The sequence below is a fragment of the Acyrthosiphon pisum genome, chromosome X, assembly GCF_005508785.2.
Source record: "Acyrthosiphon pisum isolate AL4f chromosome X, pea_aphid_22Mar2018_4r6ur, whole genome shotgun sequence".
Classification (NCBI taxonomy): domain Eukaryota; kingdom Metazoa; phylum Arthropoda; class Insecta; order Hemiptera; family Aphididae; genus Acyrthosiphon; species Acyrthosiphon pisum.
In genome coordinates this window covers 54,828,991-54,842,209 of record NC_042493.1, presented here as the reverse complement: position 1 = coordinate 54,842,209, position 13,219 = coordinate 54,828,991, and the positions used below count along the sequence as shown (strand labels likewise).

General features: G+C 28.8%; 1 protein-coding gene across 1 annotated transcript; it reads left to right on the top strand.

Moving 5' to 3' along the window:
• Positions 1–2,123: 2,123 nt before the first annotated feature.
• LOC103309468 (gastrula zinc finger protein XlCGF71.1-like) lies at positions 2,124–2,833 on the top strand. Its single transcript, XM_008184973.2, has one exon. It carries the CDS (start codon positions 2,186–2,188, stop codon positions 2,813–2,815), a length of 630 nt encoding a protein of 209 aa, XP_008183195.2. The 5' UTR covers positions 2,124–2,185; the 3' UTR covers positions 2,816–2,833.
• The last annotated feature ends 10,386 nt before the right edge of the window (positions 2,834–13,219 follow it).

Genomic DNA, 13,219 nt, shown 5'->3' with positions numbered 1-13,219 from the left:
ACTTCATCCAATAAATTTAATGTTCTTCTGTAGTGACCTATGTCGTATACAGTGTATAATCGCTAATTGAGAACACTCAATATCTTTGAGTAGGTCAATGCAATTTTAAATCTGTTTTATATTTGGTTGTTATGACATAAAAATACACTTTTTGATGGCCTACGAATTTTTTTAACTTAATTAGACTTGCGCATGCGCAATACAACTTTTTTTTCTTAAATGATAACCATCTATTTTAACTACTTATTTTGAAAAATGATATTTTATATTTTAGTATTTTTAGTAGATATTTTAGATTTATACTTATATAATAAATTGTTAACTAATATCCAATGTTTATATTATAGTTCAACTCACTTTTACTTTTTAACACTGTCTTTTATTATGCTACACTAAGTATAACCAATTGTGACTTAGGACTCTCCGTCGGTTGCTAGGTACTTGTTAGTACAACTACAAAGGTGGACACTAAAAGGTAGTAAAAACAATCACATCACTCTTCAGTGTCACCAATTGAACAATTATTTAACATAATACAGTTTTTGGATATTGCGGGATATATATATACATAATATATTATACTATAATGATTCAATTTCTGTCTTATGAAATATCCGGTTTGCGAGGGGGGAACGATCGACGGCTAATGCCGTTATCCGACTGAAAACTGTACTGCGATGTATATTTCAATATATAATATTACCTATATTGTATGATATAGTGCATTGAATCTACTATATCTTGCTGTAACAATATTATTACAGTATTATCCATGTTATATAATAATATTATTATTATTATGTGCGCATAATATAGTGTGTGTCCTACGGTTACAATATTTCATCAAAAAACTGTAATACACTCCTACGTTAAAGCAATATTTTGTCCTGTTTTGATATTATTATAAGCGAAGATACGAAAACGTATAGTTAAAATCTAATCAATTTGGTTCTTAGATATTTTCGATATTTTCGACACTATAGTCGCGTATAGATCCATATGTAGGTACCATACGGCTAACTTATCACACGTTTATACACACACCACATGCAACAGGTTTTGGAAAATGTATACCTAATGCATTAGTAGTACCATGGGTATCCTATAGGTGTCATAAACTTCAACGAATTCCCCCCCCCCCCATTTTCCTGAAAAATCCCTGTCTTATAGTATGTGATCTATAGACTATACCAGTGGCGTTACGAGTAAAGTATAATACGGTCTACGCTTAAATTGATGGTCTACTAAAATTACAAACATGCATAAATTAATAGTGCATAGGTACACATGCATATTTCCGAAACAAAAAAGTTTCATGCATAATTGAAGGGTAATATTACAAAACATACTATTTTATACATTTTCTGGAATCACGATTTTCTATTCTGAATTAGATAGGTACTAGAAAATTGTAGAAATATTCTAAGATTTAATAAAAATATAGTATTTATATGTCAATCAAGAAGGTAAACAATTTTAAAACTAAATGTAAAACTTAATTTAAAACTTGAAAAACTTTGTGAAATTTAAAATACCCACTATAACCAATATATTTTAGTGTAGGTACCTATATCTATAAATCTAAACACATATTATATGGTATTAGAAAACAAATAAGTTTTAATTAATGTTTTATAACACTATATATTTTTAATCTTAAATAAAAATGTATTTGTGACAGTTTAATATTAGAAGAACGAGAACATTATAAACAATAATATCAAATAATATAGACGAAACATACTGCATAACCAGTGTCTTACACATTGTATGCGATAGACATTGTATGCATTTCGTATAGATTTTACCTTTTATTAAAAAAATATAATAGTAAATAATAATTAATTAGCATTAGACATATTATATTATTTAATAGTAACAGTTACCTATCCATGCATTATCTATTAGTCACGGTAATTTAATGTTGAAATTTATTATAACAGCTTTATATGGTACAGAAGTTACAAAAATAAAAACTGGCTTGAAACATCTGACAATATGACTATAAATAATAATATTGAACATAAGCAGATTAGTTTAGTAACCATGTCATTTTACGAAAAACAAATACGATACAGTATAATATTATAATATACCTACATATTACATGTTACATGAATCAATACAGTCGGACATTGTCAACCTTGAATCGGTAAAACTATTATTTAACAGGACTGGAGGAAATATGAGTGATAACGTTGACGTTTCAGATTTGAAATCAAATGCATTGAAATTAAAAGTTGAAAGCGATCTCACCTGTAGACTGAGGATGCACGTGGGCAAGAGGCAGTATGACGCGTACGGTAAATTATTCAACCTAAGCGACCATCTGATGATACACCGGTGGAAGCATAGGGGCGAGAATCCGTTCAAATCTGACGTGTGTGACAAGTCAATCAGTCAAAGAAGCACACTGACCGAACACTATCGAACTGACACGAGAGAAAAACCGTTTACCTGCGAAGTTTGCCAAAAATGGTTCCATAACATGGGTAATTTGATAAGGCACCGGTTAATACATACGGGGGAGAAACCGTACCGCTGTGATGTGTGCGACAAGTCGTTCAGGCAAAGAAGCACACTGACCGTACATCAGCGGACGCACACGGGAGAAAAACCGTTCCTCTGCGACTTTTGCGTCAAAAAGTTCAATAATAACGGTGATTTGATAAAGCATCGACGGACACATACGGGTGAGAAACCGTTCAGGTGTGAAGTGTGTGTCAAGTCATTCAGTCAAAAAAGCACACTGAACGCACACTGGCGGACGCACACGGGAGAAAACCCGTTCCTTTGCGACGTGGTAATTTTGTAAAGCGCCGGTTACTACATACAGGGGAGAAACCGTTCAATTGTGAAGTGTGTTGCTAAGTCATTCAGTCAATGAAGCACACTGATGGTACATCGTCTGATGCAGCATACTGGATGAATCTTAGCTATATGATCTATGAACTGTATTTATAGATATCAAGTTTATCAGTTGTCACTTGTTATAAATTATCATTACGTTTACTTGTTTATTTAGTATCTAAGTATTTTCTCAGTAATACATTTCAATTTGTTTCTTAACGTCCACAACGTCGTCAATATTTCGTTCTTTTTAACTGTCTATTTAAACTATTGATAATGTTAAATTAAGCACATGTTACATTGTTACCCCAAATTAATGGAATAGGAATTCTGAAGGGCATAACTGCAAATTATGTGAAATCGTCAAAACCCTACTAGAAAAAAGCGTTTATGAAAATGTATCTATAACCTATACAAATTTATTTTTTAATTGAAATGAAGATCTTAATTTTGGGTGATTTGTCATCACTGGAACCTAAAACTTTCCTTTCTTTGCCTCGGTCTAATATTATCGTGAATTCGAATTGCTGAGCGGTTCTAAATATAAAGAGGGCAAAAAAACATCCAAATTACCGAGTTATGAAAAAAAATTTCATACCTATATGGTAATAATTCGATAATTATGTCGATGTTGTGTGTGATAGTTGTTGTCTTTTCGACGATTCGTCTAAGGTAAGTGGTAACATCGTGTTCTGTAGGTACTATAGACATGAACTGTTTTCTATAATTTAGTTATAATATAGTAAGTTACCGGTTACCACCATACAAATTTAAGCAAATGACTGGTTATTTATGTAATTGCAGGCCAAATAAAAGCACGATTTTAATTAGGTACGGAAAATGGCATTTTTAATGATTTGTGCACTCGATAAGAGATTTTCAAACAAAGTTTTGTTAATAGTTCATTAATAATAAAAAAGAAAAATCTCTAATAGGAGATGCCTTTTTCAGTAGCGTCACTGGCCAAGTTTAACATAAGTAGGTACGTACAGTTGCCAACTAAAATGTAAGACAAATAATAGCACTTGTCGATCAACGGGGATTTCAAAATTCTACAACAGTCTTGTGATAACAAATAATCAATATTTAATTTAATCTATACATAGTAAACAAAGCTTAGTTAAAATAATGTGTCATTTTAATAATGTACGTGCCTAATTGACCACAGTTAATAGTTGGTCAGTATATCGTAAATATTTAGGGCAAAGTGTCCAAGATATTAGATGCATTTTATAATTTATAAAAATGAATAATTATATTGGAAATTAACCTTATTCCCTAGTTCTTTTATTACAAAAATTACTTATTAATTTCGTTACTAACGTTTATGACCAGTCACTGACGATCATTTCTAAATATAGTCATTGACCATATATATTTATGTCGATAATACGTCCATCATGTTACAGTACCACGAGGTTATACACTGTTGCTACCTACTATTTAGGTTAAGTTATAGTCAACATTAAATTTATGCACACAGATATCGCTAACTACGGATGACACAGGAATTTTCTTTAAATAATTATAACAAATAACTCAATTCTAAATAATTCAATTAAAAATATGTGAACATCTTATTTTGACTTCTTAAATGTTGAGTATACAATTCCATGTTTTTTTTTAAAAAAAGAAACGAAACACTGATTTTTGAATCGACTTTTAGGATAAAAGGCTATATTGTGATCTAAAATATTTGTGCAAAATTAAAATCCGATCATTCTAAGTATATAACGTAAATAGGGACGTCACCATTACAGTATTATTTTCAGATTTCAAATTGGTTTAAATTCGTTTTTCGTTGGAACAAAATATTGTATTTTATTGAATGCAATTGCATGGGCATGCCAAGTGTATGCAAGTGATGCTAGATAGACTCACACAAACTATCGATTAATGGTTAATACTCATACAAGTATACAACTGCAGTACGTGACCAAAAGCGTTTTAACTTAAAATAATTGCCTATCAAATACTCCTTAAAAGACAAGCCGTGCTTCCAACACCCAAATTAGTTTACATTTTCTCCGATTGAAAATATAATTACCCTCGTGTAAAGTTATAAATATTTTATTTTATAAAACAAAATAAAATCAATATAATATGTTGTCTCAAGAGTTTAAACATTTAATAATATTCTTTATTTTAGTAACTTACCCATTACTTTATTATTATATTTTTCTTTTTTCATAGGACAGATATTATAAGTCATAATCAGGAACTCAATGTATTTGCTCTAATCCGTTCTTCATATCTATAAACATTTGCAGATTCACGAAACGTTTAATGTAATAGTACAATATTTCTATTTTTTAATTTTTGTATTAATTATATAATTTTATACTTATATAGAGTCTTAGATATTCAGTGGAGTAATAAATAATTTGATTTTACAATTTACAATATGATGTGTGTGTTTTTGTAGCTATTTTGGTTAGAAATAGGAAAAATTGATTTTGTTTTTCTGTTATTGAAAGAAGTTTTTCTAAACTCAAAATAATTAAAAACTATCTTCGAAGTACGATGTCTCAAATTCGTTTGTCAAGTTTGGCTATAATATCAATAGAAAAGAAAATTGCAAAAGAAATTAATACGTCACATATTATTTCTACTTTGGAAAATAAGAAGTCCAGAAGAATGTTTAAGTTTTGAGTTAATTGTTATTTGTTACAACTGCTATAACTGTTTACTAATTTTTTTTGTATGTTTATAATATGAAGTATTAAATTAATAATAAATATATATTATTAATTAAATGATTATAAAATGATAAAATGTGTATTTAATAAAATAATATGCCAAAATATTAAAAAATTTTTTTTAGTAATTTTAGTAAGGTGAATACACTCCCCTGGATTTTCTTAATATATATTCCTGGACGATGGGGGGCCCGTTGAAAATTTCGCTCCCGGGCCCAAATTTTGAAGTTACGCCACTGGGTGCTAGGGTTTCGCCTTAACCTAACCAAACTTTTTTGTGTGGGTAGGTTCATCTAATTTTAATAAAATATTCTATTTTGAATACAAAAATCCAAAAAGAATAAAAAAATTCAAGTTAAATTTTTATTCAAATTATGTGTATTAAATATAGACTTCTTCTTTAATTTTACTTTTTTATGCAATTAGATTTTTTTATTTAACTGCTTTTTATTTCGATTTCGATTTTGATATTCAAATTAGATTTTTTTATTCAATGTAGAATTATCTTATTTAACTTAAACCTTTTTTTACATATAATTTTTTTATTCTATTTAGATTTTTTCTATTTTTTTAAGACTTGTATTAAAAATAGAACTTTTTATTCAAATTAGATTTTTGTAATCAAATACATATAGATTTTTTCTATACAAATAGTTTTTTTTATTCTCTTAGATTGTTTTTATTAATTTAATATTTGTTTATTCAAATACAATATTTTTAAAAAATAGATTGTTTTTATTAAATATAAACTTTTTTATTCAGTAAAAGCTTTATTTATTCTAATTAGATTTTATTGTTCCTTTAAGAAGATTTTATTATTCCTGTAAGAAGATTTTTTTATTAAATGTAGATTTATTTTATTTGACTGACTTTTTATACAACTTGGCTTTTTTGTACCTATTGAACATACATTTTTTTTTTAAGTTACTTTTTTAAATAAGAATTTTTTAATGTCAGGTTCAGTGTTTTTCATTAAGTATTAATTTATGGTTAAGAATAAAACTTCGTCTTAGATAAGTTTCAAAATATTAGGAACCCTTATAATAATTTAACAACTATTATACTCTACAAAAAAAAATTATGATTATTGTTTTTTTTATACCACTTATAATACGAGGGCAATTTTTAGTAGCCAGCCCACCGACACAAAAATGTTTGGTGAGGTATCTAAACCCTTGCACCCCCGTTTTACGGAATTGGATAAAGCACAAACCAGCACAAACGTAGGAGTTAATTTTGTTTCAAAATTTCATCATAGGGGGGAGGGGGGCTAAGCATATCCCCAGTCCCCCCACTTTGAAAGTTGAATAACTTTGGAAGGGGTTGTGCACAAACGATGGGATTAAAAAGTAAAAACACAAGCAAGACAAACGAAGCACTAAATATTTTTACTCATTTTGTGATATTCATAGACATTTAATACAACGTTTTTCATATTGACTAATGAAATCTTAACCTGTCTACAACTGTAATTTAAACTGTTCGTCAAACGCCAATCGGATTAAGCAAACAGATGATTTTACATCCCAGTCAACTGTGTAGGTGTTGCGAAAAACAGCGAGGAGAAAATGATGTTAATATAATATTATTCTAGAAAAGTGTTGAAATGGGTTCACCGATTTTGGGTAATTTCTCAGCCGGATGAAGTTAGATTCCATCGAGTCTTTTTTGAAAATCTAGGAGTCATTATAGGTAATCAGGAAATATTTCTTCCTACTTCCCAGTAGGTACCTACTTGCGTGCGCAGTAAACTTATACTTTTTTTTTAAATAACCGCACCTATTTCTGATGCCATTTATTTAGGTAGAAATATTTTTTCAAGTTATTTTGACTTCAAAAATAAACACGTTTTGTTTCGATTCATTTAAGTCTGGAATAGATACTTATCACATGTGGAGGCACGGACCTGATACACATGAAATCGTAAAATGTTTTATTTGTATTGTGAGCCGGAAAATGTCATTATAATTAGATGTGAATGTGTTATATAACATATTATAATATAATAATAATAATAATTATTATTATTATTGACTGCTGAGACGAAGTGATATTGTAGGTAATAACTAATCAATTATGTAATGGTGATATGACAATGTACGAGAAAGTGACAAATCCTATAGACGCACATAAGTCATAACTGGTTGAAATATTATAAATAACTCATATACGAGTTAATGAGATATATACCTACTTCGTTCTACTGCGGGTAAAAAAAAATAGCCGAGGAGACCGACTGTTGAGTAAATCCTTCGACGTGTCCTATGACCATATTATAATATTACATCATACATTATTATCGTTGGTATTATGTACTTAGTATCGATGGCTGTTCAAACAGACCGACAGAACTGCTCGTGACCTTTTGGGACTTAGGTATGCATTACCATGTATAAGGTATAAAATTATTAAAAAGTGGCTCGTTAATATCCGCATATATACAATGGATAATTATTAATATATATATATATATAAATAAATAAACTATCGATATACATACCTAGTCCATGTACGGATCAATATATTATATTATTATTATTATTATTATTATTATTATTATTATTAAAAATACATAGTCATAATTTTCTATTATATTCTTTTGAAATAAAATATTTTGAAAAAATATGATATTTGAATCAAAAATAACGATTTTAGTTATTTTGTTGTAAATAAAAAAAACATAAATCATAAGGAATTAAACTTTTGACCATTACGTATATTTTTATTTTCTATACTTATAAAATTAATCTTTTTACAATATTTAGATTTATCTTCAACTATTTATACCATGAATATATCTATTTATTCATATCATACTAGGTACCCTATACAATATGTCGCAATTGACTTGTCAAATGATCAATACCTGCAATAATATAATATAATATAATGGTAAAATAATTAATTAAATGATTATGTTATTATTGAATTCAAATTAAATATATAGATTACAGTAACCTACTTAATGGCGATGTACAATCGAAAGCTTTTATACAGATGGGAGGCTTTCCTGGTTTTGTATTATTTTAATGTTTTCATAGGTTAGTTAGATAGTTAGATATATGTAATAAATAGGGCTCGGAAATTGTTGCATTGAAAATCATGAAAATATGTATGCAAAAATGCATTAAAATATTATCAAAAATGCACGAAAATATGCACAAAAAAGTAATATGCACTGAAATATGCATTGAAATATGTAATTCAATTATTATTTTTATTTTAAATACAATTAAATAAATAATAATTAATAATTTAAATAATACAAATGTGAATAAAAATTAATATTTGTACGTTTTTACACTATACATAGTCAAAAGTTTCAGTTTGCAGAGTTTCTTTTGAAAAAGTTTTAACCCGAGTTTTCTGGCTCTGAAAAATTAAAACAATTTTCTTTAAGTGCCTATTTTTACTGTTTATAGTGTTGTATATTATTATTATTTTATTACTAATAAATAATAGTTGTGTTTGTGCAAATGTTGTTTTTCATCTACTTTTTCTTTTTCAGAGTCGGTAAGTTGTTGAATATTTGACGGTGAAAAAAGCAATAATAAATTCGCATAAGTAATGTTTTATAATATTATATTTTCCTCATGACAATGAAGCAGTATTTACATCTTATACCTATATAGTGTTCATCGATTAGCGCCGTCTGTTGTCTGAAATGTCGAATCGATCGGCCGCACGAAAAAAATTCTGCTCCACCGAATGTTATATATATAACGTTCCCATTGCGTGTTCAGCAATCAATGGTTACCAAATAATGTAGGAATTAAACTCTGAAAGTTTAAAGTTAATATGGAGGAAAATATCAATTGTTAAAAATGTAATACCTACATTTTTTTTAATTATTACCAGAGTGATTGTGCAAATTTAAATTTTTTTAATAAATAATAATTTTGTTTAAACTGCATCCTATACTATTCCTTTTTATTGCTCACAGTTGTAGTGGCTTAAGCAATTATATTATGTATGTATTTACTGAATTATTGAATTAAAAAATATTATTATTTTTACTTTTAGTTCAGTCATTGTTAACGAAATGATTAATTTAAATAAATTGTATTAATTTAAAACAATGAAATCTGAGAAAAGCTAAGTTATTCAAATTGACAACAATCAATCTAGCCAAGGTATTAAGTTAATAGAAATTAACTAACTATAGTTTAGTTAAAAATTAAAAAAATTATCTTTTTAACTAGTTAATTTATACTATTATTAGTATTGTGTTATTTTTGAAACAGCGGAGAAGCTACAGTAAAAAAAAAAGTTTCAGGTTGATTCACAAACAAAAACATTGTATTGTAAAATAATATATACGTATCTACTATGCGCGGGATTCGGTATATTGTTATTCACAATAATTCTATTATTGTATTATTATAATATTATGCGCATAATGATTTGATGTTTTGGTCGAAATATCACATTGTGTCACGGATTCGTCATTGTTTCGTATTATACGTTATAATATACGATGACAATATGAGATAAATAAAGAGTGAGAGCGAACTAGTGAGGAACACATATTATACACGTAACATAATATTATTATTATGTTGTTTACCGAAAACAAAACCATACCTGTTCGGTGTGTACATATATTATTTATGTATAATATAATAATATACAGACGAGGATTTTTAGTTTTAGTCCGGCGATGTTTATCGGGATTTCATTTATTGCGTGTTACACTTCCCGTTATTCGTATAATATATTAGTATCATATATTTATATAGGTAGGTAATAGGTGTATATTTTGTTAAATTTAACGGCGACCGCCGAAACTGCCGCAGTCCAATGCATAGGCTATAGTGACGAATACCAATTACCACGTAATGAATCGTCACATATTTTAGATTCAGCTATTGCGCATCCGGTAGACTGCGCGTACAAAGGTCGTCTCGGTAATGCTGTTTTTATGGACACAATTTATTGTATAGAGAATGGGGATAGTGGCGAGTCAGACTGATTTTTAGAGGTCTAGAAAATCACTCTGCGGGGTACAGGACCTAGTGAGGGGAGGATGTTACCCTCGATCCTATCCACACTTATATGATATATATTAATTTACAGTCAAGTGGGTCACCGTTAATTATAGACACCTAAATATAAAATAATATGATGACAGTTGATATGACGAATTGGTAAGTTTGCAACTTCTGAAACTATTTTTCGGATAAAGATGTACCTACATCTAAAATTAAAAAAAGAATCAATTCAGATTACCTTTTATAATACCAATTCAAAATAGGAACTTAATAGGCAACTCACATGTAAATTATATCCAGTAAATATTGTTTTACTATTCAAATTAATATGAATTTATATTATTAATGCAGTTTTTTTTTTAAAAAAATAACAATATTCTATAACTATTACAACAAAACTCATTTTAATATTTTAGAAGCGTGTAGGAATATCTTGGGTCACAAAACTATATCTTTACGACAGGTTACATTTATTTTGGAGGTCAAATCAGTGGTTGACTGCAACTTATAATACAAGCATATATTATATTATGGGGTCTTTTAATATTTTAATCAATCGCTGGCTGCACCTACTATGGTTCCCACCACGTAAATTTCTTCAAGTATATAAGGTCAAATAATATAGTATTACATTCAGGTTAAAAATAGATTACGTGTAATTGTATTTTATTGCAGATTGATTTATATATTTTTGAGTAATCATAATACAGTTTTCTCGGACAATTAGACAATTTTTATGTTATTTATATTAGTGCCCAAATGTCGATTCTCCACTGCCTCCAAAGCCCTCCCCCTCCCGCATGGTCCCTTGTAAATCTCCTAGCAAAATCTTTAAAACTTCTAGTAAATCGCTGATATTAGTTTTAAAGTCTTATAACTAAATGTGCCTGTGTCAACTTGTCGAACGCATCCATTTCTCGCATTGTGTCTGTTCTCTGAATGTATCGTGTCTCTTTTGTGTGTCGATCAAACACTCTTCGTTAGCGTTTATTTTAAAGCTCTATTCTTTTTTTATTTTAAACAAATGTAGACGTAAAGCCACAAAACATGGCAACAAATTATAGTTAATTTAATTATAGAGGGATTTATAAATTAAAACGCGTATACAATCATTTATATTGATATATCAGATTTGGAGAGAAATTTCTATTGTTCAGATATTTGTTTCAGTGATGACTGGTAACAGAATAATTTATTGTTCGTCAATCGTCAAACTATAAATAATATTAAATCATTGTTGTTTATAATTTATATAATCATCAGAAAAATTAATTACTTCATTTCTTATCCATTTATGCATGTATATTATTATAATGATTTATAGATATTAAATTTGAATTGGATATACAGATATACTGCTGTTTAGTGATTAAGTCTGATATCATAGTATAGTAGTGTGAAAATTACTAATATTGTATATAATTTACGAACTATTGTATTTTTCTCTCTGAGTTGGATTTACCACTCTTATTTACTTCTGTTTGTAGAAAAATATTGTAGGTACTTACCCGTTTTTTCATATATAAAGAGGCTAGGAAATGGGCCTACCAAAATCTTAATTATGAGGAAATCGGAATTTTTTAGCACGGCTTAGCATGGCGGAATATTATGTCTCCAACAAGTTCACCGGGTTATAATATTTATTGGCGAGTACCTGTGGGTACAGATGTACACCGAATGACTAAAATGCACTTTACCACGTCACTCGCAAAATTTCAAATTTTTTTTACAGACGCATTTTTCAATGCTCATTTTGAAAATGTTTGAATTTTTTGCGAAAACCATTATTAAAGAAGTCGTGATAAAAAATACTCATAGTTATTGGTGCGTATTCGTAAAAAGAGGGTTTGGGGTTTAGTTTCCAATATCATACTTTTTTATAATTATTTTTCGAGTTTCACCCGATATGGTTTAACATAACAATTCGAGGGATATTTTTGGTTTGTAGAGCGTTGCGACGGCGTCGAGCGAGAGAGTGCCAAAGAGACAGTCTATTTTTTTTTTGGAATTTGTACTTTACCCAAAGTTTTTTAAGTTTTTGTCATAAATTCTTTAATAATGGTTTCCGCAAAAAAAAATTTAAACAGTTTCAAAATCATGTTAAAAACACGTATTTAAAAAAAAAATTTGAAATTCGTGAGGGGCGTGGTAAAGTGCATATTTTGTTCCGCACCGAATATAATGACCTGGGTTATGTTAAGCGTTGATGCGTTTTCGATGTAATCTTCTATAGGTCGATATACCGCACCGTTGACGTCACTATACGGTCCGTCGCCACACATAAAGCATGGCTGCGAAGTCAGTTTCCGTCAGATGCAACAAAAATACATAGCATGTATGACCCAGGCCAAAAAATAAAAATCATCGAGTACACGAGCGAAAAATTTCCGGTTAAGGGGATTTGATACCGTGATTTTCTGTTTTCGTCTAACACACGCGTTACATAGTATTTTAGACGTGTTTTTTGCCAAACATACTAATTGATCTAATGAAGCGATAAGAATTCTGAAAACAGATTTGAATTCGTTATCAAGTCTACTTGAAAACGATTTTCCCACATTTTTGATATCGTCTCCTAAATTCCAGAAAGTCATATAAAAAAGAATATTTTAACATTTTTGTATTTCAATTTTTGGAGAAGCTAAAATCAAAAAATCAAAAATGTGGGAAATCGATTTT

Excerpts from the sequence above, each read along its gene's own strand:
- LOC103309468 (XM_008184973.2), top strand. The coding sequence starts at position 2,186 with ATGAGTGATAACGTTGACGTTTCAGATTTGAAATCAAATGCATTGAAA.